This window comes from Aquila chrysaetos, chromosome 2 (genome assembly GCF_900496995.4).
Source record: "Aquila chrysaetos chrysaetos chromosome 2, bAquChr1.4, whole genome shotgun sequence".
NCBI classification, from domain to species: domain Eukaryota; kingdom Metazoa; phylum Chordata; class Aves; order Accipitriformes; family Accipitridae; genus Aquila; species Aquila chrysaetos.
The window spans coordinates 42,458,704-42,472,268 of record NC_044005.1 but is presented as its reverse complement, the minus strand read 5'-3'; the positions used below and the strand labels follow the sequence as shown (position 1 = coordinate 42,472,268).

General features: G+C 38.9%; 1 protein-coding gene across 1 annotated transcript in view; it reads right to left on the bottom strand.

The window, feature by feature from the left end:
• Positions 1–11,421, bottom strand: part of LOC115353588 (cytosolic phospholipase A2 epsilon-like) — a 39,309-nt gene extending 27,888 nt beyond the window's left edge. Inside the window, exons 1-3 of the mRNA XM_030043241.2 lie at positions 11,301–11,421; positions 10,865–10,951; positions 3,543–3,618 (exon numbers count right to left, since the gene is read on the bottom strand). Coding sequence (XP_029899101.1) covers positions 3,543–3,618; positions 10,865–10,951; positions 11,301–11,327 — 190 coding nt within the window. The 5' untranslated portion in view covers positions 11,328–11,421. The remainder of the gene's footprint in view (positions 1–3,542; positions 3,619–10,864; positions 10,952–11,300) is intronic.
• Positions 11,422–13,565: the final 2,144 nt, after the last annotated feature.

The following is a 13,565-nucleotide window of genomic DNA, read 5'->3' as shown; positions in this document are numbered from 1 at the left end:
CTGACCCATGATTACGAATTGGCATAAGGTTCAGCTAGAAATACAGTGAAAACTAATTAGCTCAGGTCTGCCAAGAGCATTTGCATACGATAAGACAGAAACCAGTTGTATGAAGTATGAAGCAGATGTCGGAGTTGAACATTATCTAAGTATAGAGGAGCCCACAAAAGTGGTGGAGCAACTGTAAGTATATGAAAAGGGCTAATTGATCCATTGAGAAGGAGCAGGGTGCTTTCTTTTTGTTTTAATTTTTTTCTTTGTGTGAAAACTTATGCAATTATTGCCAAGCTCCACCAGCAAATGTTGTCTACAGGCAAAGGTGTAACACCAGATTTCAGGATAAGCTGGGACTCCATCCCAGTCTTGCAAAACACACATCCCACAGGTCTTGAGGTACATGTTTAAAAACCAGCCAAGAGAAGTTGGGTGCACTCAATAGCGAGGAATGTTAGTGGAAGTATATAGAAAGCGCCATTCACTGAAGCCAGGATTTGGCAAGTAAGTCAGGGAAAAATATAAGGACTCTAATGGCCAAAGGACCTGGTGTGGCTGCACTTGCAACGAATGGATTGAAAATCAGGGAAATAGAGCATGTTTTAGCCAAGCGGAGGTGAACAGAAACTCAAGCGAACAGATAACCGCATGCTTAGAAAAGATGGGAAGCCAGCATGCGGGCACAAAAAGCAAGTCATAGAAGCTGCTGCACTTGGTTGGAAAGGTGGCTTGTTCCTGGATTTGATACTTGGAATATGAAAATCTAGGGAAATCTGGAATATGTTATCACAAAAATTGTCAACCTTCCACCGATATCTTAGTCAGATAGCACCTGTATCAGCTGCACCTGTATCAGCTGCTTACAATCCATTTTCAGGGGAAAAGATCATATTGCTGAGACAAGGCTAGGTAAACATAATTTTCTAATTGTCATCAGCACATGTTAGCATGTGTAACTATTCTAGTTTTCTGATACTTCAAATACTTTCAAGTGTCAAAACCAAAACATTAAGCTAAAAGGACATTGGTATCAGTGCAAAATCAAGCACTTAAAAATTACAAGATACCTTTTTGCATAGTAACGAAGTATTTAAATCACTTGGTATCACACTATTTTTCCTGGGAGACCAGCTTCTTTGAGAGCACAGGCAGGTTGCTGCTCAGTCAACAGAGCTATTTAATATTTTATCTTCCTTGTTCAATGGCATGGTGGTTTACTGTGCTCCATTATGGTATGACATCCTTAAGAAACAGGCCCAAAGTCACAATGTACCTGGGGAATTACCAACAGAAAGGAGAGAGAGACATCCTTTTCTTCACCTACTGGTCCCCAAATCTTGTTTACTGGTAACTAACAAAAGAATCTGAAGATACTTCTCACTGTTTCCAGGACTTACCTCGCTTCTTAAATTAGGATCCCTCTACACATAGTAAGACACAAGCCCTTTCAAAATAAGCACATCATCTAAATAGACGAGAAAGAAAATGTGTGGAAGAAGATATTCTGTTATCCATGTTTTATAGATAGGGCAACAGAGGCACAGAGTGTTTGGGTGACTTGCCTAAACTTACACAAGTCTGTTGGCAGAGCTAAAAAGTGAGCCCACATATCTTGGTCCCTACTCCAGAAATGTACATTTTGGTGATAATGGGAATTTTCCAAATGTCTGCATCTCATTATGGAAGAATTCTTCTGAAATCCCACTGTCCTCAGGATGGAGGACAAGATCATAACAGTAACACTATTTTCTGAGAATGCAGCATCATTTTACTTTGTGCAATCCCTTTGCCTAAGCTGGTGAATCATGATTCTTATCTTGTCATTCAATTTCCATTCTAGATCAAAGGTGATACTAAAAGAAATTAAATCAGCACTTCAAAGGAATGAAGGTGAGGTCTTGCACATATGTGCAGTGTTTCACAGCTGTGACAAAGAATAGAAATTAATTTGACCTTCTTTGCTGTCCTATGATATTTCTTCTATTCTCTGCAACCCAGTATTACAGAACATGTGAACTAAACACTTCTCTCCGTTTGGTTGGAAAATTGACAATGGTGACATCTATGTTCTTGAAGCACCAAAGTGATTGGAATACAAAAAGGTGATTGAGGAATTTTCTTTGTAGAATATTGTTCCATCAGAAGATGAAGATAAAAACAAATGGTAGCATTTGGGGTGAAAATGTTGCCATCTCTGAATTATCCAGTGGAAGTCAAGTAATGCTTACCTGAAGAAAACAAGAAGATATCCTGCCATGTCCTTAGCCTTCCTCAAAGTCTGTGTGATGACTTACTGGCTCACAGAAAGATGGACCTTTAGAGCTGCCTGTCTGCTAGTGAGGAGTGAGGGGTCTAGTCCAAAGTAGCCTTCTGGAGCAAAACCTGTTAGGGTTTCCAGGCCAAAGTAATCTGGAGCGGAGCTGCTGCTTCACTGGCAGCGTGGGGTGCCTCATCTTGTATCTTTGGAAAAGTTGTGCCTGTCATCGTCTGAGTTTCTAACTTCAGGGAGTGTATCAAGACAATCTGAGAGTCCTTGACATGCAGTGTACAGCCACTTCCTCCGACAACTTTGGTAACTACACCTAAGCCACCACATTTTGGAGTACCATAGCTAAAGGATTGCCTCTTGGTCTGTGCAAACAGCAATTGTAAATGACTTTTCACTTTGATGGATCCTCTAGTTGTACTAAAAATATTAAAAAGTGGGAAGACAGAGGAGAAGGGTAACATGTTATGTGAAATGTTGGGCAGTGGAGAGGCTGTGGTATTAGTGAACTTCAGCACAATCTCCCAAAAAGGAAAGAAAATGCACAGCGAAAGGAGGAAGAATAGTGGATATGCAAAACTGTGGTTATTACTGACCTGCCAAGTTCATGAGGCACATGTAGGAATGGCAGGAGAAAATTCTCCAGAGAAAAAACCTCTGTAGAAGTGGAGCACCAGGTAAGGGCTGGCCAAATGCCACACATTTTCAGAACACTTTGCATGTAAGCTCTAACATACCATGTACTACAGTCCCCAAAAGATTTCAGTTACACATCTTTCAGTGGGGGGCAAGAGTCAGAAACATCCGTAACAACATGGCTGGCTCAGGATATGTACACTATACATCTCACTGAACTTCTGAGATGCAGTGGGGCTCTTTAGAGCAAAGAATTATGAGTGACTGATGTGTGAAGATTTCAGCCTTGTATTCTATGTATTTGTTATAGACATGGGATATGAACACCTTGGTATTAAAACTGGTGTTAGGATATTTTCATACCTCTGAAATAGCCAACTTGTCTGTGCTTTGCTGACTGATGAAAGTCTTAAAGATTTAGTCAGTTCCCTACCTGGCATTGACCTGTGGCTGAATTCTTAAACCCCAAACAACAGAGAACCTTTGAAATTGTAAATAGATATTCTGTGGCAGAAATTGGCTTTGATTGTGATTTCTTAGCTTGTATGATTTGTGTGTTTTGCATTTGTGCAGTGGCTAGCACAAGCAGGGGCTGATCCAGTAATTTTAGAACTGTATAATGTCAGTAAGAAAATCTGGTACTTACAAAAATCTGCCTGATGAGCATTTCTCAACTTTATGATTCTTACAGTGAGCAGGGAGTAAGGTGACATTTCCTCCTGCTGAAAAAAATAACAAAGGAGATGTGCTTTAAAGTTTGGGATACGTGTATTTACTGTAATGACAACCAAACACTGAAAGGAACCCAGGTTCTGCTGAAGCCATCTCTTCCAGTTGGCATCACAGCAAAAATACAATAGGCAACAAAATGCACTTTTCCCACAAACCTAATCGGCCCCTAAAGTCTGCAGTCACTGAAGCATACAAACAGAAAGCGTGGAAGGAGAGGATGAATAGGAAAGTGGGGACAGGAGGTAAATAAGCTGAGAAAGTTCAGTTAGCCAGCTACATTAAATCATACATGTAGTCATCAGCATCCAATACGATAACACAAAATTCAGTGAATCACAAATCAGAAACGCTCCAATTTTGGTTGAAAAAAAAAGAAGGATCTTTTTAGGTTTTCTCAGTTGTTTTTTAAAAGAATCATTTTCATGATGGAAGGGTGTCTAAGGATTAGTATTAGCACCTTAGGGAATGTCTCAGGCCACCAGGGCAATACACAGCTTTGGACAAACATTCCTAATTTGCTTTGTGGGAACAGAAGTTTTCCTTACCCAATGTGGTTAGCTGATTGATAGGCATGGAGTAGTATAACAAAGTACATGGTTTTGACTACAATCCATCTCAAAGAAGGCTATCTCCAATTCCTTGTTGAAGATGCTAGGCTTCACCAGCCAGGTCTGTAAAAGTTTTGACAATCACATGTGCTTTAGGGATTTTTACATCTTCAGAGAACACGTCCATCATGTCCAGCAGCAGCAGCTAGAGCAACTAGGGTACCAGCAGAAAGATGCAGAAAATGGGCAAAGCTTGCTATGGCTGCAGCACAGATAGCTGTCTGGATTCCCTGACTGTGGGAACATTTGTGGAAGATTTGTCAAAATAGCTGAAGTTTATAGAAAGGAAAGAGAGTTGCACCATGGTTGTACACAAGAGACTGAATGAAAAGGGTGAATCAGCACTGCGAATGGCTATCTGTATCATAGTTTAGGAACAGAAGCAGAAGAAAAGGAAGAATTTCAGAAATTTCAGACTATATTGAGTAATAATTCCCAAGCTGATGTGTGATTACAATAGGAACAGGTCTCGTTAGATAGTTGGGGTAAAACAGCAAGACTGCAGTGAATGCCAGAGGACAAGGGTCTGCACAAGAAAGAAAATACTCTTTCAAAGTCTGTCAAAACCTGAGGGCTGACTGCATACAAAGATGTTATCAGCAGATTCTGTATTGGCTACCTCCAAAGAGAGGGGAAGATATAAATAGTATAACATATATATTAAAAAGCGACCTTGAGAGAGTAAGGTTATGGAATAATAATTATTTTTTGAAGGACTTCTGAGTAAAGCATCAATAAAACCAAAATGTTATAGCATTAAAATGAGGTAAATTTGGGAATAGGGAAGTGTTAGTTTGCATTTCTAATAGCAAGGGTCTGTGGAATTTATAAAATGACCAAACTAATTATGATGACACTTGTAGATTTGCAGAACGATATTCAGGCAAATAATACTGAAGGCACAGTATGTATCAGGGTCAAGCAATAGGGGCCACTTCAGTGACGTGGACACCTGATGGTAGTCACTCATATTCAGGAAGACTTCAGGGAGGAGTTGCGATAATGGCAGAAGGCAAATAGATCAGTAATTCTTACTAAAGTCACCTCACAAAACAACAACAACAACAACAAAAGGCAGCCAAAGTAAGAAGCTGTTGTGAAAGGTAATGACTAAAAGTTTGAAAAGATTATCGGAAGTGAAAATGGAGGAGTGCTGGTGGAAGATGATGAAATAATTAGGCAATGTTATCTGTTTTCTGAGAAACGTCAATTAAAATAACAGGGAGAAACTCTGGAGTGAAATAAGAGAAAGCACATTCACAGGTGCTGCTACTGTGACAAAAGTCAAAGACTGCTGAAAAGGTCAAAGTATAAGAAATCAGTGAGACAAGACAGTACATCAGCTGAAGTGTGTAAAGCATTGAACCACGGGGAATTCATCATGACAAAATCTAGCTTAACCTCCCAAACCATTTCCATCTCTATGAGGAAGACAGACATGAAGGTCATAAAAGGAACTTGCAAAAAAGTTGCAGTAATTCTCAAGCTATGAAATTATCCAATGAAATGGCAAGAACGAATTTTTCAGAAAATGCTGGGTAATTTAAAGGCATATTAAAATAAAAGTTAACCAGTGCCTAAAATAACCATAAAGCTTTTCCCATGAGCTCAAGCTTATAATCAGGAATCATAATGTCAGAATATTTTCAGTAAGTGGACTAGTTAAAATGCTAATACTTTTTCCTGTGAGGTAAAGAAGCAGCACACCCATAACAAGAGGGCTATTAAGTGCTGAACAAACGCATTCTCTTTATCAGGCTATAAGGAGTAGAAGATCTTGGCTTCTGGGTGGGTGTATTCCAAAACTAAATAGGAAGTTAATCACTGTTGCTTAAAGTCATATGTAGGGCACAGGATATTTTATAGGGCTGTTTGTTCTAAACAGGGGAGGTAAGATCTCAGCATTATCAGGATCTGGGCTGAGCCAGCTCCACACTATTGTTTCAACCATTATTGTTAGACCATTCCTTTTTCATCGCCAAGGAATAACTCCATGTCTTCTTACCTCAACCTGTTTTGTTCTTAAAGAACAAACACTCATTGGGTGTGTTCATTTGTTTGTATACCTTTGTCAAAAATAGTACTTAAATTAGAGAAACATAAAAACTTCAGCAGACATATCTCAGGGGAAATAAAGGAAAGAGTTAAAGGAATCGCATTTAGCGTTGGTGCTCTCTTAGCCTTCTTTAATGGCATCAGTCCTTCAGTCAGCACTTTGGAACATGTATTTTTAAAGATTGTTGGAGATGTGCATGAACTACCATGACTTTTTAAGAGGTAGAGTGACAGAAAGAGAAACTAGCGTGGGTTCTGCAAAGACACGTTTACACCAAGCCACTGGCTGTGCGCTCATTCCCGAGTGCCATTGCAGCAGACTAGAGTACAGGTTATGTGAAGAATGTATCACAAGAACCTCATACTTTGCATGCAAATGAAGACAAACTGATAAGAGACTTAGAGTATGGGAGGGCTGTATTAGGAAGGAAAAAAAACCCAAACCCTGAAACAATAGAACATACCCAGTGTTTCCATGAAGAACAGCAAGATGCTACACAGAGTAGATAGTGTCAAAGGTTATGCAAGGGTTCAAACACCTAATTTCATGTGGAATCATGGTGAGAAAGTGGATGGGAATATTTGGTGCCACAGGAAGATGGTTTGGTGTAAAGAGCAGGAGTTTAGTTAAATTTGAAGAGCTTGCCAAGGGAACAACAGGGGAGAGTACCCAATCAGCCATAATGTACAGATTAGAAATTTGATTGAATGAGAAGCAAGAATTATTTCTTACCTCCAGGAGGAGAGCTTTGAGTAGGGGCTGTGTAAGAGAAAAGCCAGTGAGCTGTGCATGGGAACTCTGTGTACCAGGAGAAAAATCTGACTGTATTGCCTGAGAAAACTGAGTCCTGTGAGACAGCAAGATACAGGCTATGTCAGCCAGAGCACACCCAGCATTCAGTCATGGAACAAAGACCACAAGAGAGAGAATGGAAAAAGAGACTCAAGGAATTAAGAACAGAGGAAAGAGCTAGCGATGTGAACCTGAGAGATGCATTCAGTAAGTGTGTTTGGTGGCAGAGAACTTGCAGCCAGGCAAGTCATGGCTGAGCTTGCCTCAGCCTAAGCCTTGCTCCCTGGGTCTATTCATCGGGTCAGCATGGTTTACTAGCAAAATCCCTGCTTGTATTAGCCTGCCCCCAAGAGTAATGATTACTTTAAATTCAAAGGAATAATGAAAATGCTAGTTTTATCTCCATGTTCTCAACATTTTTACCAGTTAGGAAAGGGTTTTCACAGCACTCAGAACCAGTCTGTACTCTGAACCCCTCTCACTTTCTCTCAGTATAACACTCAGATGGCCATATTGTGCAAATCAAAGTCCTTCAGAAAAAAACCCAATCTGTTCTAGAAAACATTTTCATCCTCTCCTTAGGGCATCAAAGGAGGAACAATATTCAGTGATCAACATCATCATTTGAGACACCAATGCTTTTGAAGAGAACTGCTAACTATTAAGAGAACTATTAACTATAAAGCAAATCTCTGAGACAAATGAAAAGGAGACTTATCCTCCTTAGAGGAGGCAGTTAATGAAAAATTACTTCATATAATACTTTTCTGATGGCCAAATGCCAGACATGAAAACTACTCCAGAAAATTCAAAGAGCAAAATAACATCTTCTTATAACTGAAGCTCAAGTCCCTGGTGCCATCAATGGAAGCCATGCAACTAAACAACTTTTCCCTCTAGTCATCATTTCATTGCAATAAGACATTGAACAACGCTAATAAACTAAAAAGCGAGTGTGTTGCTGCTGATGATTATCACTTGTATTCCATTAAAAAAATGGTTAGTTCAGGGAGTTGGTAATGTAAACAACTATCCATGAGTGACTAATTATCATAAACAGCCAGTTTCAGCACAAAATTTGCATTCCATATTAAGCCAGGAGCAATTCCTGATACCTAGAATAAGGGAAGTATTACCGAAATTTGAGAATCCACAGTACAGAGATGAGCAAATCCTCTTGCAGTCCCCTCTAATAAAGATAAATCTTTGTACCCTGAACCTCTGAACTTATCCCTGCAATGACAGAGTGATGGTCAGACTGAACAGCCTTCCTTAAAGGCTCATTGTTACCCCTGCAAAAGGTAACCTTACATGACACACTTCAATCACAGATACTTTTTTTAAGAGGGAAGGGAGACAGGGCCCTTGGTAACGTCATGGCTTTTTCTAGTTTTGCAGCAAACCATTAAGGAATGTACATCATTTTATGTGTATCACTTGCATAAATCAAAAACTGATTAAAATTCTCCTAGTTCTTCTCTGGTTTCGGATTTTGTGTCCAGCAGAATACTTTGGTGAGCCTCCCAGCCCTGTGTTAATACTACTAATCTTGAGCTGAGATTATGCTTCCTAGTTTCTTGCTGTTTGCATTACTGTATATAAGTTTTTAGTGCATTCACAGATGATGAGCCAACAACTATTTTTTAAGCTGATAATTTGCCAAGGGAAATACCATTGCTTTTTTTTTCATTTTGGAAATAAATTATTCTCTATAAGACAATGCACTAACAAATAATATCCAGTGATAAATTTTCTAGTTTTACTGTAATTATGGGCTACCTTACTCACAACTATTTATGATTTTCCTTTAGTATGTTTCATCTTTCCTGTATTCATGTGTAGGGTGCTAGAAGGCAAACTGTCAACTCAGGACTCCCTGAAATAGCTAAAGAGATGCTGTCTTGATGCTCCTATCCGTTTTAAAATATGACAGAGGTTTCACAACGTTGTTACATTTTCCTGAAAATTTAGCAGTGGGGCATACTTGGCTTTACACTGTAGGTAGGCAACACAGCTAAATTCCATGTGCAGCCCATGGGCATGTTTTTCTAAACCCAATGCAGTAACTATTCAGTTTATCACACAGCTACCCAAAGTCCTCTCAAACTGAAGCAAGTACTTCGGCAAATATTTGAGCATTAGCATTAAGGAAAGCTTTGCACCTGTTTACTTGTTCTGGCACTCAAGATCTGCTATAAGCATGTTATCCTTTATAATGCCTTTTTACTAAGGATTATCCTCCTGTTGCAGATGGCAAGCTATGGCTTGCAAAAAATCAAGTGAATTACTGAAAGCTGCCCAGGAAACCCAATGCCAGTAAGAGGCAGGAATTGGCCAGCTTGCACAAGTCTGTGCCTTTAATGCCATTTTTCTGCCAAGCTTTATTACACAGGAGAGAAAATCTATTCAAAAGGCAGGAGGCAAACAAAGAGTGTCTGAGAATGTCTTGGTAGTTAAACACCTATGGATAGCAAACAGAACTTTCAGAGGTTCTTTTGATAAGGAGAAATTATGACAAGAAGAATGAATTAAAGCTGTGGAAAGGGTCCCATAGCCCCTATATGCAGGGGTTTATGGCCACAGGATCATTTTATGTTACTTTATATACATTCAAAAACATGTGCTGGATTCTAACAAGCTTTATATACATGTAACTACCTTAGCGGTGAAGAAGGATTGGATGCTTTTAGCCATGGATATTCTAAACCAGAACACAACTTCAGTATAAATACAGTAAATCATTACAAAAATGCTAGAGATCCGGTCATTGCACTGTTTAATAGTTGCTTTTCCTGCTTTAGTACATTCCCTTGCTGGGCTTTAGCGCACACACAGAGCAAATTATGAACACCTAAACGGCATGTCAGTTTTTGTTATGCCACTTCACCATTTACATCATTTCACACCCCACTGATAGTTTGTCACCCTTTTTGTACACTAATTTCTATCTGAAGAGCTGCCAGATTGCTACTAACAAGAAATCAGTTTGATCAATCAGTTTGATAAGGTTGTGACATACATAAGCAAAACAATGTTTGTAGTTTTCTATTGATTTGGAAGTCTGGTTGCACAAAAAAGAAATTAAACATACAGGTTTCCTATGAGCTATAGACACTTGAATCAAACACCATTTAAGATAACATCAAAAGTAAGTTAGCTTTTTGTTTGGAGCCCCCCTGCTTTTACTTTGAGGCAGCTTGACACAATGCATAGTTATCTGCAAGCTAACTGAGTGGAGACAAAAATCATCACTGATACAGCTGGTATGTGTTTGATGCAAATATATCTCTGTCACAGGCCCTGCAAAGGTTGCTAGAGTTGTTGTTCTTTTCTTGTGAAGAGTTGCACAGTGATCAAAGTGGGCATTTGTTCTGGAAATTGGCATTAATTACCAAAACCCAAAGGATCACCAACAGCCATACTCTGACTTTCCAACACTGGCAACGTTCTCCTTTCATGCTGGGCTAAAACTCTATTAATGTCAATAGTGATAGATAGTATTAAAAGAAGGCCCATTTTAACAGTAAATTGACAGCATTTTCCCTAAGGAATAAAACAATGAAAATAACACACTTTATGTAAATAAAGGAATAGAATAAAAAAATAATGGAATGCAGATGTTTCACCTAAAGAAAATTTTCTTTCATGAAATATTCCTGTTTCTAAATAAGCATATGAATCTTTAATAATCAGATTTGAAAAAAAAAAAAAAAAGATCCTACCCTTCTCAAAAAAATATTGGTTTAGTCCCACCTATTTTTAGTTTGCTGAAGTTGGTACCTTAACATCAACGTCGCTTGGGGCTACGTAATGCATCATCCATTTTCTTTCTTCATTTTCCAAGGGGCTTGATTTGCTGCTTGAATGCTGTTGAGGGAGGGAGAATAAGGGATGAAAAAGAGAGTAAAGACCAATTTTTCTACTTATTTCAACTCCTCAATGTGAAATTGCAATGTGGAGCAAGCAATTCACACCTCCTCATTGTTTGCGGTGGATAAAATGAACGTGCCCGGAAAACATCAGCTGTTTCTGTGCTATATGGAAAGATACTGACTCCAGGTCCTTGTAGCTGCAAATAGTCAAGGAAGGACAATCTTGTTTTCTTGGAGATTTCTGTCCTACAGGTATCAGTGGACTTGACCTGCTTATAGTCTGATGAAAAATCTAAATCAAATACTCAGAGACTCCTGCCAGGCTTGTTCTGTTTTCCACTTACCTGAGGAAAGGCAGAGGTTGAAGCCATTGCGATCGCTGCTGCATTAAAAGCAGGTGCTGTGAATGGCACCTGAATATTAGACTCCACAGTTGCCAGTGCCTCCTGAAACAAATTTACAGCCATGAAGAGTGTCAGAAGTTGCAACAGGTGTTTTATTACATTGAGTCAGAGCTCCACCCTTCCATGATTTCTGAAACTGGAAAATTTCCCACCCCCATTACTTGTCCAAAGAGCATGTCTGTTGTAAGTTGTGAACGTTCATATCTGCAGGTCTTGTGACTGAGTAGAGCATGCTGAGAGACCAAATTATTCCCACCTGGGGGCTCATGGAAATGTAGTAACAGCAATAACCTGATTGATGATCTGATAGAGATCATCTATGAGAGGTAAACTTGCAGCAGTAATCTAAAAGCGATGACAATAATAGCCTAATAGACACATCTACCTATTGTCTCCATGCAAAGACCCTGAATTCCATGCCCTATTGCCTCCATAATAAAAAAAAATTTAAAAAAAAGATGGGGATGATCATTAGAAGGAAGACATTTAAGTATGAAGATGCTAAGAATTCTTCTGAAGGAACATTTTTCCCTGAGAAGTGCTGTTGCATTATGATTTGTGCATATGTGTTTGTTTTTATTGTAGTGTTCTACTTCAAAATAATGAAAGGGAGAAATTTGAAAAGCAACGTTTCTGTGCCCCCTAAAACACAATGTATCACTTTTCCATTTGAAATGTTTTACTGATTTCTGGGCTTTACATTTAATACAGTATGCATCTTAACAAAATCAATTGAGATTCAAACATTTCACCTTGAAAAATCATGAAACTTTTCAACAAACTAAAATAATTTCATGTTTTAGGAGATTTTAGCTCCGCCCCCCCCCAGTTCAGAACTGTCATTTTCTGGTGCAAAACTCATTCAGATTTCTGAGCAACTTTATTCAAATCACCAGCCAGCTGGGCATTACTAGCAGATTATTGGAATTTAATGGACTGATCCTGTACAATTTATGTTGGGTTTTTTTTTAAATCTAATGAGGATCTGTGTGTGTTCAGCACACCTCTAGGAAGCTGAGTGATGTATGTGTTCAGCACACCTCTAGGAAGCTCAGTGATTAAATTTTCTAATCCATTATGCAAGCATTATTAGGCACACATACATTTGTATTGAAAGTCCTCCCAAATGATTAAAAGTAGTGCTTATGAAAGGACTTGAGATTAATGGGATGACAAAGCATGGTGCTTCCTATTAGAGACCTGTACAAGTATGAAATCACAGCCACTCAGACTGTGTCGATGAGTGTTGTACAAGAACCTTGACTGACAGAAACTAGACACAAACCAGTCTCATTACATACTTTTCTTATATGCACAGAGGAATCAGTATGAAAAGCTGGTGTTACAAGGAGAACAAGTTAAGACAGTTTGATCATCTTACCTGCAGTATTCCATCCTTGCAAATTTTATTTGCAAAGGTTTAATTTAATGCCTACATTTTCTTTCCTTTTTTTTAAAAAATTAAATAAGCACATTTATTTTATCACATCGTGCAAGGGAAAGGTTTGCTGTGAACTTCCTTTCCCACCTTCATCGTATTGAAACTTTTTAATGGAACAGGAACTGCTTAACTGAATCCAGAATTAGATAAACTACAGCAATAGGCAAAGGATAGTCACAAGCCTCTTCCCCACTTTGGCTGATGCTTTGCTTAGTATGAGCACTTACACTTCTGTAAAAAAAAATTTAGAATCTGCCTTTTTTTGGTGTAAAAATGGTGACCAGAAACAGTTTAGAGAAAAGTAACTGCACACACAAAAGCACACACATTTTCTATTCCTTCTTCTACAGCCTATCTGTACCCTTGATTGAAGTGCCTAGAAGAGGTGCGGTACTGCAACAGAGGAATGAGAACGTTAGCTACAATTTCTTTGTAATTGTGCCCCACAAAGGTTATCAGCTCCAGGTCTTGTTTCTGCAATGTATGGAAGCTAATGGGTGTGAGGTTTTTGCATAAGAGCCGGTTTTCATTTACGTGTGTCATATTGCACCTTTGGTTTTCAGACAAAAGGAAATGAGGTGGGGGAAAAAGCCTCCACCATCCCTTAGGAAGGTGACTAAGAGTTGCTTGTTGCCTAACAGCTAACTCTTCTTTCCTGACTCAAGCCTTCCTGATATGAAATACCTGTTTTTTAAGCTCAAGTCAGAGGCAGCCAAATGTACCTTTGACTCAAAGCTGGCACTGGTATTGAATTTCCTAAATTA